The sequence below is a fragment of the Marmota monax genome, unplaced genomic scaffold (assembly GCF_021218885.2).
Source record: "Marmota monax isolate L192 unplaced genomic scaffold, Marmota_monax_Labrador192_F-V1.1 WCK01_AAM20220418_F8-fsc00034, whole genome shotgun sequence".
Lineage (NCBI taxonomy): Eukaryota > Metazoa > Chordata > Mammalia > Rodentia > Sciuridae > Marmota > Marmota monax.
The window spans coordinates 10,758,951-10,774,032 of NW_026693934.1; the positions used below are offsets into that span (position 1 = coordinate 10,758,951).

Below are 15,082 nucleotides of genomic sequence, written 5' to 3' on the forward strand. Positions count from 1 at the left end.
CTTATAAGTAATCACTGAGATGAGGATGCATTCCCATGATGTTTAGGGTAAAAAAAGGTAGAAATTATATATGGCTAAATCCCTGTGTTTAAAAAGCAGATAAAGCTGGGCGATGTGGTGCACGCCTATATCCCAGGGGGCAGAGGCAGGAATATGGTGAGTTCAAAGCCAGCCTCAGACAAGACAAGCAAGTCAGTGAGACCCTATCTCTAAATAAAATACAAAATAGGGCTGGGACTATGGCTCAGTGGTCGAGTGCCGGAAAAAAAATAGCAGATAAAAAATAAATAGCAAATTGTGTCTATATGTGTACAGTTCAACATCTAAAAGGCTGCAAGGCAACCCTTTAATGATACCTACTTTTAAAGAGGATCAGGGAAGGGAAAGGGGTGAGACTGAGAAATTTTAAGCTGATACAAATATTATTTGAAATTTTTAATAATAAACATGTATTATTTTTATAATAAAAATTAAACAAAAAAATAAAATTTGTATTATCCTTTCCTTAACATGCCTATCCAGGAAGGTGGGGGAGAGGGGCTTTGAAAAGCAGACTTTTAAAACATTTGTTATTCTGAGTGGTCTCTTTTTCTATTTCATTCTCCACAACCCCACTGCTAACTATCTTCCTCATCATTTCTCATGGAAATAACAGAGCAGCTTATCAACTAGAATCCCAGTTACTCCCTTTGCCCTGCATGAGATCCATCTCCACATTGCAGCAGAATGGAGTTTTTAAATCTGCCTGCCATGTTCCACACACCCCAGCTGCCTACACTACACAGGCCCTGAGGAATAGCTCCCCCTTCCACTTTGCTCTCACAATCCCCCCAGCTCACACTAACAATTTGGAATAGCCATGTATGACTTGCAACTGCTTAACTGACTACCACTTTTCCTCCTAGACTCTGCTGGGACAACTTCCCACTCCACAAAAACACCCAAGACCTTCCCAGCTGGAACAAAGGCCCTGTGCCACATAGCCAGCTATGTTCTCCACACTGTAGAACACTCTCTCTCTGTATCTGTCCTCCAGGAAGTTGTAATGTCATTGAAGACAAGGGTGAAGTCTTATGTCTTTGTATTCGCCATAGATAGTACCAGGCCTGGCACATGCTGGGTCTTCAATAAATGTTTGCCAAAAAAGTAAGTGAACATTCTAATGAACAAAAAATGTCTCAAATGAAACTCAAAACAATAAATATAATAACACGCAGATTAACATCATGTATTTGGATAGAAGTGGTGGGATTAAATGCTTTAATGTATTATTTAAGGTTATCATTAATCTGAAAACAAAAGAAGTTACTTACAAAGTTGTTTATATTCAAAAATTTTTAAAAAAAGAAATAACAAGAAAACAGAGAATTTCGATTGAACTTGTATAAGTAAATCCTTTGACTATACATACAAGTAAGAGCATTTCAGATTTTCTAACAAACATAGAAAAACAAGACTAGGATCAATAAGAATTTTATGAGTTATATGTTACGCTAAATCCTAATTTTAAAAATTCATGACAGTCTTAAAGAAAAAAAGTAAACATTTTTTTAAACAAGTAGAGACTATCACATTTGATAGAAGATATTAACCAGTAATTTCAAAGCACCAAAGGGCAGATGACTAAGATGCTCTGGCAGGGCTCCTAAAGAATCTCATCTTGGATGAAATCTTAGCAATCTATTATTGATGTTAGCAAATCAATATAGTAAAAGCAATCCCTGAAATATAAAATACATAGTTTATGTGAATAATTTACAGAAAAACAAAATCCTTCTTACCACATTTTATGCTTTACACCAAGTTAAATCTTAAAAAACTATATGTCATTTTGAACAAAAACATACATGTGTCAGAGTTTGAAAGGCATGATAATCATCCACTTCTTGGACAACGTAATTATATGCTCTAAGAACAGCCACTCCGGCATCTTGCATCCCATCAACATCTTCAGAGTCATTAACCACAAATACAAAACCAATTCTAGAGGGAAAAGAAGAAGAAACATCTCAAAGAATGAAAACCAGCTGAAAAGAACAGCATCCTGAGGTACTGCAGATAATATAAGAACACAATTACTAAGTGAAAAGCACAGTTCACACCCCACTCTAACCCAGTTGACAGAGGCAGTCACACTTCACATACAAAATAAGAGTAGGTTCTCAAAATGACGTAGGCTTTTCCAATGTAAAAGCAAGCTGTTTCTAATCATACAGAGATTCCGTTACTGACATGAAGGGAATTACTTAGTTCTAGATGGAAATTTTATTCTGCTTTTAAACAAAAAATTGGGGAAATGAAAGCTTTTGGACACTAAAAGTAAACAAGGATAGCTTCTGAGATTTAACACAAGCAACATCAGAAATATAGATAAAAGGAAAATATGGATAAAAATTTATAATTGGCCTATACCAAACAACCACAACCAAGGTTAAGTTTATAACATTTTAAAATAAAGGCATAAACCACTAGAAAAATGCTATTATGAATCTACAGATGGGATTAGGAAAAATACTAGAATGAATCAGATGTAACTTTCCTATGTTCATACATGAATACACGACCAGTGTAACTCCACATCATGTATAATCACAAGAATGGGAAGTTATACGCCATTGCATATATAATATGTCAAAATACATTCTATTTGTCATATATAACTAAAAAGAACAAATAAAAATGAAATTAAATTTTAAAAAATTAAAAACTTTTGCTCTATAAAAAGCAGAAGGAAAAGCCACAAACTGGCAGAAAATCTTAGCAAAATACCCATTTGATAAAGGACTGGTAGCTAAAATATAAAAACAACTCTGAAAACAACATTAGGAAAGCAACCAAATTTTATAATGGACAAATAATCTATACAGACACTTTACCAAAAAAGATATGCGGAACATCCTATGTCATTGCAGAACAATAATGTTATATTACTACATGTCTATTAGAATGGCCAAACACAAAAACACTGACAATACGAAACACTGGCATGGAGTGGAACCACAGGAACTCTCATTCACTGCCAGTAGAAGTGCAGCTACTTTGTAAGACAACTAATCATACACTTTTGTTTTATTTATTGTTGTTGTTTTTATTCCTTCACTCCTGTCCTTTTCTTCTCTCCTTGGCCCCATCCTAAAGTAATACCCACGAAGGGAGCCTCTAGCACAGCAATCCCTACATTTCCCATCAAATATCTCTTTAATTCTAATGAAGTATTTTAATGGAGGAACACTGGTGTTTCACTGGGAGCAAAATAAATGTTAACAGTGGCCACAATATTGTTTCTGTGATCTCTGTATAGGTTTCAGAGCAGAGAGTCAACTGGGGGCTAGTTTTAGAACCCTTGAGAGTGAGGTTGGCAATAAAAGAGGAAAAAGTTTGGAGATGGGATAAAGAGAAGACAGTGGCCAAAACAAGGTGTCACACTGCTCTTCTGTGAAAAGCATCCCAGAAGAGTTTTATGTGACTGGAGACCAACAGAGGCACCAGCCCTTTGATTTGAGTTGTACAGGCACTTGAATAAATAGTGAATTCTGGCTAACTGCTTTTACCTAAAGTCATCTCAGGCACTAAATGAAAGATTTGAAACAAGGAACACTAATATTTATCTGCATATTAACAAATTAAAATGAGCCAAAAATGTTCTCTTCCTCTGGAAAATACACAATACATTCATACAAACTAAGTACCTGCCCACAGAAATGATTTTGCCAGATGCCCTTTTAATATTAAGGTTAATAACATCGGTGTTCTTTAGTACTCATGTGGAATTAAATCATGATTTGCGGGCTAGGGATGTGGCTCAAGCAGTAGCGCGCTCGCCTGGCATGCATGCAGCCTGGGTTCAATCCTCAGCACCACATACAAACAAAGATGTTGTGTCCGCCAATAACTAAAAAAAAAAATTCTCTCTCTCTTTTTAAAAAAAAAAAAAAAATCATGATTTGCCTTGGATAAGTGGATTTGTGCTCATTTCCCAGTCAAATAAGATAGAAGACTTGAATACTGAGATCAAAGCTACATATACCAAAAAACCCACTTGGATTTGGCGCCTAAGGGATGCTGCATAGGGACAAATGGCCACAACAAGTTGTATCTCTGATGGTGTACAAAGTGGTGATGAGTCAGCCTTGATGATAAGCAATGAGAGGGCACAAAATTAAGCATACACTTATCACACAATCCAGAAATTTTGCTTGGTATTTAGCCAATGTTAGCAATGTTATCTGTGTCCACACAAATACCTGCATACAGACGTTTTCAGAAGCTTTATTCATAATTGCCCAAATTTGGAAGCACAAAGATGTCCTTCAACAGGTGAACAGATAAACTGTGATATATCCATAAAAGGGATTAAAAGACATGAAATTATCAACCCACAAAGAAATGGAGGCCAGGAACAGTGGACCATGCCTGTAATCCCAATGGCTCAGGAAGCTGAGGCAGGTGGATTGCAAGTTCAAAGCCAGCCTCAGCAACTCAGCGAGACCCTGTCTCTAAATAAAATATATAAAAAAGGGTTGGGGATGTAGCTCAGTAGGTCCAAACCCAGGCACCAAAAAAAAAAAAAAAGCTACAGAAGAATCTTCAATGCAAGGAAGCTCATTCAAAAAAGACTATATACTATATACTGCATGACTAAAACTATGTGCCATTCTATAAAGGGCGAAACTATGAAGACTGTTAAAAGATAAATAGTTGCCAAGGCTCTGGGGACAATGGAGGAAGAAACAAACAGGTGGAGCACAGCAGATTTTTAGGGCAGTGACTTGAACTCATATGATACTATAATAGAGATACGTGACATTCCACATTTGTCCTTTATCAAAACCCCTTAGCATGTGCCACACAAACAGTAAATCTTAATAGAAGCTTTGGAGTTTAGTTAATATTAGTGTACCAATATTAATTAATTAATCAACATAGTTCTAAAAAAGCGATCCATTAATTTTAGAATAGAGGGGTTACAGCTTAAAAACAGAGGAAAATATAAAGTTATATATCAAATTGTTAAAATTGATTAGCTCTTCCCTACAGCATGATCATTGTAAAGAGTTAAGCAAATACAGGAGATTATATATATATATATATATATATATATATATATATATATATATATATATATATCTCCCCTATGGAAATGGCTCATGGGACTACATGGAACTGAGTTGGGGCTGAAGCAGGAGCTGTGAGCTGCACAGGGGCTATTGGTGCCTCTGAATAAAGAATGTCTACCATCCCCCCCAAAAAAAATTGATTTGCTCTGCTGAGGTGGATGTTTATGTGGACAGAGATAGAAAGATTTTTTTGTTGAAAACCGTCTTTTTTTTTTTAATCCCACTTCTGATTGAAATCATGAAAAGCAGTCTAATATTCTTATATAAGCAAACATATGAGCTAACACCAAGTTAGAGCAGCAGAACCTTATTATCTCCTTATAACTAATTCCTCATTTCCGAGTTTCCAATTTGGAGTACAGGATTCAAAGGTTTTTTTGTTAGCTTGGCCAGGAATTATCTTCTGGGCCCTCCCTCCACAGATATCAGGAGGGAGTCTGAAAACATGTAGGCACCTCTCCCCTGCCAAAACCTTAGTGCAGGACCACATTCACCCACAACAAGAGCAAAAGTAAAAAAAAAAAAAAAAAAAAAAACAGCAAAAGTAAAGCCTGCCTGCTCAGGTTTCCCCCAAAACTGTTCACAACACACTTTTCTGTTGCCTCAGAGTCTGGGTGGCTTATTCTTATCTACCTTTGTCAACTGAAGATCACAGTCCTTTTTCCTGTCCCTCAGTACAATCAATAAATATTTCATCAGTGCCCACTGTATACCATGAGTCCACTTCCATATTCTTAGATGTCACTTTTAATCAAAATATAGCTCTGGTTGTGATTCAGTACTTTATTCCTCCATCTTACCAAGTACATTCGAGTTTTATATGAAATGTTTTACTGCTTTTTTAGCATTTGAAATTCTGTTTTCTTCAAAGTCTCTCTGAAAAACAACTTCTTCCACAGATTGAGATATCTGAGCATGCCAAACTTCTCAGTCCATTGTTTGTTTCCCTGAATTCTAAAGCACTTATAGCTAGTATGATATAATCTAGCACTTGATCTTCTAGAAGTCTTAAGTGTTTGAAATACACTTGAAGATTTCTTCCAAGAAGGTAGGAATATAGCTTTTAAAACATCCACAACAGTTTGGTGTTGGATACGAAACACATGCTAATACTTGCTGGCTAAACAGTGCTTTCCATCTTTATTTTCTTGATTTTCTAAGAATACAAATTTCATCACATGTAAAATTATCAGAAGCATTCAGAATAAAAGTAAAAATATCTTAACACTTAAATGTAAAACCTTAAACATTTTTTGTTCTTGAAAAAAACTAGAAATTTGGAAAATTTGGCAATGTGACTGAAATAAATGTGTCTGTCTGCACTATAAAAGGCTGTGTTACATTTTGTAACATTTAGTCCCTGATGGTCTGACAGCAACTATGGCATAGCTCTATATGTTTGCCGAAAGTGGAAATTAGCTTTGTGATGTGGTCACTCACCTAGGAAAACTCTCCTGCACTGGAAAGCAAACTGAAACCACGAACTATTTTTAAATAGGTATTTATTAATAATTCAATGGTGGTAAGCTCCTATTCATTGAAAATCAAATTCTGAGCCCCAAAAGATACTGGCTTCAATTCCAAGTAGAAGGTAAAATTGCCATTAATGATCCTCACTATTAATTATCCTACAATTCAGTAGCACCCAGATTTATACTTTGGAATGACAAACAAAACCTCAGCTAAATTAGAGAGATTATCAAATCAATACTAGTGTTACCTTAATGGTATATGATTACTGAGGAACATTTCAGCTGTGTTAATCAACTCTGCTGTGGCCTCATGTGCAGGATCAACTATGATAACCTGTAGGGGGAGGGTAAGGAAAAGAACCCATGAAATGACATTTATTCAAATGTTTCTGGGCCAATAGAAATTTGTCATCTTACATGAAGCCAAGATTTTTGTATCTACTACTGAACCACATAAAAGAGGAATTAGACAACCAGCAGCTGTATCCATCTTTGTCAAAGAATGTGGTTAGTAAAGAGCAAAGATTTCCTCATGGATTTCTACTGGTAACATGGGAACAGTATTCTAGACAGCTGACCGCTATTCTTCTACTACATCAAACCAAAAATGTTGTATCAATGCTCTCACCCTAGAAAAGAGAGTCCTTCTTTGTATGTTTATTTCTAAAGATCTCTCTCTCTCTCTCTCTCTCTCTCTCTCTCTCTCTCTCTCTGTTGTTTGTTTGGTTGTTTTTTGTTGTTTGTGATGGGGTTTTTCTATGCTGCCCAAGCTGATCTCAAGTGATCCTCTTGCCTAAATTTCCCCAGCAGCTGGGCATGCCCTGCCACATCAGCTTAGGATCTCTGAATTAAGAATTTGTTTAGAACTCAAGTCTTAGACCACAATAACAGCTATTGCATAAACATTGAGCACTTAGGTGCTAAGCAACTTACACATACTCTATTATTTAATAAAGTTCTTTCTCCATAAAAAAGGAAGAACAAAATTTTGGAAGGAAAAATATAGTTTAAAGAGTGAGAAAAGTACAACAGGCAGTTTCCCCAAAGGCTCTAAATAAGCCCACTCTAGCACCAACTGGCCCCACTTTCAAAGAAAAAAATGAAAGGGAAAAAGAGGACCAGCTAAGTATCCTCTAGCTCAATTTCTCTAAAGCAGTGAAATGAGGAACAATAAGAAGAAGCTGATGAAAGGACCTATTTAAGGAATTACACTGAATCACTAAATTTAAGAAATTAATATACTTAAAAAAAAAAAGCAGTAGGGTGTGATGGCACACACCTGTAATCCTGGTGCACTCAGGACGCTGAGGCAGAAGGATTGTAAGTTCAAGGCAGCCTGGTCAACTTAACAAGACCCTGTTTCAGAATAAAATAAAAGGGGCTGGGTGTGTAGCTCAGTTATTGAGCAATCCTGCGTTCAATCGAAAGTACTGCCAGAAAAAAAAAAAAAAAAAAGAGACATTAAAGAAAACCAGTAGTAATATGCATCTACTAAGTGAAAAGGAGAACTGTTTTAAAACTTAAATTGCCATGAACCTAAAACCGCTCTTAACTAAACCAGAGGCTGGAGCTGGAGCTCAATGGCAGAATGTATAACTCATATATGTGAGGTCTGGTTCAATCCCCAGCACTGCAAAAACAAATACAAACAAAAAACTAAAATGATGTAGCCTAAATCTAAAGCTTTGTGTTACACATGAGGAGCATTTCCTCACACACTGATACAGGCTGCAATGCTGATGTAGCATCTCAGCACAATAAAAGATCCATACATTCCAAAGCCCTTTCTGTTTGAACAAGAAGTTGAACTGGTGATGGTAGTAGTTGTGGGGAAGCAACTAGTAAAGGACAAAAAAATAGGAAGAGGGGAAGGGAGAAACAGTTCACAGGCAAACAATAAGTAGAAGTTTCATTTACCATGTTATGCAAGTTTTTCCTAATCTGCCGAATAACACCAGGAAAGGTAGGTCGAAGCAACTCCTGTAGACTAGAAGGCCATGAATTATATCTGCTATCAGCCTCCAGGTTGTTGACCCACTAGAAAAAAATAACACAACATGGCACATATATTTTAGTCACTAGTTACTAAAATTGCAATTAAGACTTTATTTTGAGAAGAATTACACGGAACAAGACCCTTTTCAAAGACATAAGAATCAAGTAGAAAAATAAGTGCCTAAAAGACAAGCCACAGAATAAATAAAATTATTTCAGCCAATAAAAACAATAAAGGACTAGAGTCATGAAATACCTGTAAAAAAAAAAAGAGGCAAGCAATTCAAAGAAAATGTGTCAAGAATATGAAAGAAATTTACAAAAGAAATCCAAATGGGCAATAAATACAAAGAAAGCATATACCCTCAATTGTAATCTGGGAAATATAAACTAAAACAACAATGAAATTTCATTCATTAAACTGAAAACAAATTCAAAGTTTGTCAATATCCAAGAACAGGCAAAAATGTACAGCAATATGAACTCTCACCCAATGCTGACGTCTGGAACATTACTTTAGAGAAACAGACCTAATAAAGCTGAAGATTTGATTCGTACCCTACCCCTAATTACTCCAGATCTAGGTATCTACCCCAAAGACATTTCATATGCACATGCCCAAGGGAAGATGTACAAAAAGAGCCATTAAAGCACTGTTTCAATAGTAAAATTAGAAATGACTTAATGTCCATAGAGAAAACAATGAACAAACAGTATGTATCTATGTACCTATCATTTCTTTCAAAAGAGTAGGGGTGAAGGAATTATGTGTTTATTTCCTTGTTCATAGATGCATAGAGTATTTCTGGAAGGATGTAAGTTAAATGCTGATCCTTGCTGACTCTGGGGAGAAAACTGATGGCTGGATAATGATTTGCACTACATAAAGCTTTTATATCTTAAAACTAAAAATGTATAAAAGATTTTCTTTAAAAAAGTAAAACATAAAATATGATATAAAAAACTATGTATCAACATCAACCTACAAGTCTTGAAAAAACCTGCTTAAAAAAGGAAGCTGATGAAGGACAATGATAGGGGAAGACTATCCAAATATTTAAAAAATTTAGTAGGAAATAATAAAATAAGGGACAGGGGAATGCATATCAACTACAGAGAATAATTACTTTCATGGAGGAAACAAGTGAAACTGGGAAGGGAAATACTGAAATATTTTTTCCCAGAGATTTGACACAAAATGATTATTTAGAAAGTATATAGATGGCTCATATAGTTGTTAACCCCTTTATTAACAAATGTCATATTTATGTTATTCTGTTTACTCTTTACAAGTAAAACATTTTAATCATAAAAACAAATGCCATAACAGTATTCATGAAAATACATAACAGTTTAATCACCCATAAAAATTCATATGTGATCATCTCCATTCTACATTATTTTTCTATCAAAATTCCTAGGGTGCTAAGATGTACTAGCCATATGAGGTCTACTCCAATCTTATTATTACCATGACCACCTACGATGACACTACTCCCCACATTCTTTCTTAAAGGTGACAAAGGCTCAGAGAGATCACATAGTAGGTAATAAAGTACTAGAAAGGAAGGTTATTAACTAACCATCATACTTTTTTTTTTTAGTTTTTATAATTTGTTCTAATTATATATGACACTAGAGTGCACTTTGATACATCATACATAAATGGAGTATAATTTCTCATTCTTCTGGTTGTACATGATGTAGAATTACACCAGTCATATAGTCATATATGTACATAGGGAAATAATGTCTGATTCATTCTACTATCTTTCATGCTTCCATACTCCCTCCCCTCCCTTCACTCCCTTCTACCTAAAGTAACTCTATTCTTCCCTAGCCCTCCCCCGCTCCAAAATTGTGAATTATTTAGCAGTTTTAAATCACACACATTGCCACAAAATCTCATAGGACTGTATGTAGCTGATAAAATACAAACTAGACCCTCCTTCCTGAGAGGTGCTCAGTTGAATCCTAGGGATACAATGTAGACAGAGATCATTATCAACCAAAGCAGTGACAATAGCTCAACTTTTAGGAGCATTTAAGAGCTACTTTGTAGTATATGCATAGCTCCACATAAACAGTTGCAAATCCATGATGGCAACACAAAAGATGGTGGGAATTGCTGAACTCTCAGAAAAGACAAATTGGAAAGCTATAATTAAGATGCCTGACTAGAATGCCCCTTGATACCTCAAAGGAATACTCACTGAAATAGCAGAACTCCTGATGTCTACAGCATAGTCGGCCTCAGAAGGCTGGATGTTCAGCTTCAAAATATTATGCAGAGCGATGCCTTCTATTCCCAGTCTGTGCAGACCCTCCATTACCCGGGCTTCATTCCTCAATACATCAAACAAACTAGGGGGAAAAATTAATTAAAAAAGCAAACCTAGGTATTTAGTAAGAAAAATTTAGATCCTTGCTGTGGGGGGAAAAAAAGAAAAGAAGATTCATCAGGTCAAACTCAGTGCCAAATTAAATTCAGAAACTCAACAAGGGAACTTTTCCCCTTGTTTTATCCCATCAAAGTGTGCAGGACAGGAGGGGTAGAACATGCTTCTTGGCTCCTATTTATTTACACTTCTCAGTGTATATATAGATTATCTCTAAGTATGAATACAATTTGAGGATGAAATAACTCTAAATCTACAGTACACTGCATGTTTTTAAAAACAGTACACTAGCCTCCGTACATTATTTCTAACAACTGCATGTGAGTCTACAATTATCTCAAAATAAAGTTTAAAATCACAAAGATACTAAATTATATATCTTTAATGTTTATATCAATATTAATTGACACAGGCATGTATACAAACACACACTCACACACACACACACACACACATGACCACAGGAAAAAAGTCTGGAGAATTGCTGGGGAAGAAGAAAGGGAATTGGATGAAATAAGATGGGATGAAACTTTACTTTTTAGTTCCCTTATCTCTGTATTATTTTGCATTGGTTTTAGTGAAAAAGTACACCATTTTAATACACTAAAAAGGACTGTATATGTTTTTAATAAACCATTCAATAAAAGCACATGGACAATTTTTTTTAAGTATTCACATCCATTTAACTGACTTATCACTAGCTCCATAATGCAATAAATGGGTATAAATGTTTAATTAAAATAACTAATATGAAAATATTTTATTGTGTAAACTACTTCTGAAGTATTAACAATTATTTTTATTTTTGCAATTAGGAAGCCAGTGACAACTGTCTTGATTTTAATTCTAAGGAAAAAATCTGAATTCTACCTGACTATCCACTCCCCTCCCACCAAAATCATAAAGATAATTTGGGGCTAAATAGTTTTAAACTACATCTTAAGAATAACAAAAAGTAGGTTTTCAAATAATAATGCCTTCAGAGACAGCATTTTGAATAAACCCCTTCGCCCTATCCCAAAAGCAAGAGGTCTTTTCTGATGCTATCCTTAACAGGTAAACTTCAGCTCTAAAAGGGCATCCTTGAAAAACACTGAGTCCTTGAACATGCATTGTGTTACAAGATGGCACTAGATCACAATGTCCACCCCAGGGACAGCATGGGCCCACCTCCACACCCTTGGGGTTGGGGAGTACAGCCTGGTAAATTGTCTTTGCCTCATGCCACAGTAAGAAGGGACAACAATCTGAACACATCACAAGGAATTACATACACATTATAAAAACTTACAAAATGAGAAAAAAAAAATCATCTGTACCTGAATATATCCTGTGTATCTAAATCAATATGAAGCCCATTGATGAAGAGAGCAGAGTCTCCAGGCTGTATTCCTAAAGTTCCCTTAAAATACTGAAAAAGAAAAAGAAAATTATTAGAGAATGGTGAGAGAGTGTTGAACAAAACCTTCTGCATTGCTGGGGTTTACTGTCTGTACAAATCTTGATATTCTAAGGCGGGGTTAAGATTTCCTTCCATATACTCTCACACATCTTCTTTGAATTCAATATAATAAATGAAAGTGCTGATACATAGGACATACACCTTTCTTCCCTTTCCTCCATCCCTCATTCTAATGATGATAAGGGAAATTCTAAAACCTGTCTGAAAAAAAAGTCAACAAGAAACCCAAGTTACCCTGTGGAGCACCCAAAGACTCTTACTTTTGTTCACCAATGCCAGACAATAGTGGGCAAGCTTTCTTTTTTTACATTTCTGTTGTTTTCCCTATTTGTGATATCAATTAAGGCTGTGACAGCAGTCAATAATAACAGCTGAACCCTCTTGATGAAGTTCAGGGATCACACCAAAAAGGGTTTCCTTCAAACCAAGGCACACCAAAAAACTAAGCTGCTGTGCTGGGGACAACAATGCCTCCTACTGCCTAGCCCTGCAAGATCTGGCCTCCTGCCAGTCCCCAGATGCTGATGGCCCTGCACTCAGGTGGCTATGCAGTCCCTGAGTTTTGCCTGAGCCAATGGAAATTGCTCTGATTTCATGTTGAAGTGTCTGTTAATAATGACCTTTCCATTCAATTCCTCTTTCTCTCAAAAGAAACTATTATTGGTATATTCTACACCACAGGAAACTGAGCCACATAGTGGAAACCAGAAGAAATTAGATACCAGAAGCAAAACTTAATCCCTTAGGAACCTACAGCTGGACTGGGAACCACTGAGCTCCCTTCACCCACTAGTTGTCAGCAGACTAAGAAAAAATATACTTTTAAGATCTAGTGTCACATGGGAAAAGAACAAAACAATGAGGAAGCCACAGCTGTTGCTTCATGGCCATCAGGATTAAGTAGTAAGCAAGATAAGGGGATAATATTAAAATACACATATATTTCAAAATATTGGGTTGTATACCACGAATATATACTTGCCAATTAAAAATAAAAAAGGGTAAGGGGACCATGCAGAGTTGCATCAATTGAGAATTAGCATTTCTTCCATGGGAGAGAAGAACTACACACATCCACTTATTCCGGAGCCTTAGAAAAACTGACTCTCAGCTGGTAAATACAGTTTATATCTATTTCTAGATCTGGACACTAGTAACACAGGTGAGTTTACTTTGGGAAAATTAATCAAACTAAAGATTTGGGATCTGGGCACATTTTTGTATGTTTTATACTTTGGGATGCATTTTTTATGTACTTTATGTTTTAATAAAATGTTTTACTCAAAAGAAATAAGAACCCAGGAAACACCAATATAGCCTGCACAATTTAATGTTCTGTCTTCTTGGTGGGGGAAAGCCTAAGTAATATTTGATATTATTATTCTGGAAATTTGAATTAAATAGTTTTGTCAATTCAGTCAATATTTGAGAAATACTCAGTTTGCTTATTTCTCAGAACTATTTAATTAATTAGTATCTTACACATAAAAGTTAAGGAAATTTGGTATAAAGGCAGTGAATTGAACACAAGTATTTTTTTCCCTCCTGAAACTGTATTGAAAAGTCAGGAAAAGAACCTTTTTTAGTTATGAGTTCACAGGGCAAAAAGAACAGAAAAGAAAAAGGCCAAAAAATTTTGGAAGCAGAAGGGAAAGGGGTGAGTAAAAACTGGACTAGCAATTCCAAGAAAGCTTATTGCTAGGTAGAAGGTAGGAAAAGTCAACAAGAAACCCAAGTTACTCTGTGGAGCACCCAAAGACTCAGGAATTCACAGCCCAAAGGACACATGTATAAAAGAGGCTGGCAGAAAACCTCTTTAAGACATGGCCCTCCTGTTGATCCCATACAGCCAGGTGACTATTGTCACTGAACCCTATACTCCAGAAAAATGGAGGCTCATGGCCCAGAAACAGCAAAACAGAGAATCTGTGGGCTGTGGGAAATTAGATAAGCACAGGGGTCCCTGCTGAAAATGGGAGATTGAGGATGTTTCCAAATGCTCTTCCCTACCAGGTTTCTATAACCCTGGCAGCCAGACTGTACCCTCCAGGCAGAAGATTCACAAATCTTCTGGAGACTGATCAGTCTCTTTGATGAGAGTTTTCCTACAGCTGTCAAATTTTTAAATTCCAGGAGTTTTTCATGCTCTTGAATTCTTCTTTGCTGGTATTCTCATGGCTCTCTGAGGATTTAAAGAGTGCCTTTGTTTTCTTCTCTTTGTGATGCCTACTTCCTCTTCTTTTTGTTGTTTTTGTTTCCACCCCCACTTCTTCCAGAAAGGGCCTTGCTATGTTGTCTCGTCTCGCCTTGAATTTCTGGGCTCAAATGAACTTCCTGCCTCAGCCTCTCTAGTGGCTGGACTACAGTGCCCAGCTCACTTCCTCTAAAGCAGCCTGTTTGGGATGTCAGTCTCTTTGTCTTTGGTATTGGAGGCTTTCCTCAGGTGTCTAGTGATAAGTGGCTAACTGCTCATATTGAAGTGCAAAGCACTAAGAATCTGATAGGCCTGGGCAGTCTCTACAAATCAGGGTACCCTAGGAAATGGCCACACCAGAACACCCTATAGTAAAAAAGTCTCATCCTTAAGGCTTCCAATCAGTTTCTTCAAATTACTAGGGTCAAAAAAAAGGTTCCAAA

The 15,082-nt window shown here is 36.2% G+C and overlaps 1 protein-coding gene across 7 annotated transcripts in view; it reads right to left on the reverse strand.

The window, feature by feature from the left end:
* Nucleotides 1-15,082, reverse strand: part of Uggt1 (UDP-glucose glycoprotein glucosyltransferase 1) — a 107,652-nt gene that overhangs the window by 60,889 nt on the left and 31,681 nt on the right. For all 7 annotated transcript variants that reach the window (XM_046463717.2, XM_046463721.2, XM_046463720.2 and 4 more), the window contains 5 exons: nucleotides 12,303-12,394; nucleotides 10,798-10,948; nucleotides 8,507-8,626; nucleotides 6,838-6,923; nucleotides 1,848-1,983 (listed from right to left, as the gene is read on the reverse strand). In XM_046463717.2, coding sequence (XP_046319673.1) covers nucleotides 1,848-1,983; nucleotides 6,838-6,923; nucleotides 8,507-8,626; nucleotides 10,798-10,948; nucleotides 12,303-12,394 — 585 coding nt within the window. The remainder of the gene's footprint in view (nucleotides 1-1,847; nucleotides 1,984-6,837; nucleotides 6,924-8,506; nucleotides 8,627-10,797; nucleotides 10,949-12,302; nucleotides 12,395-15,082) is intronic.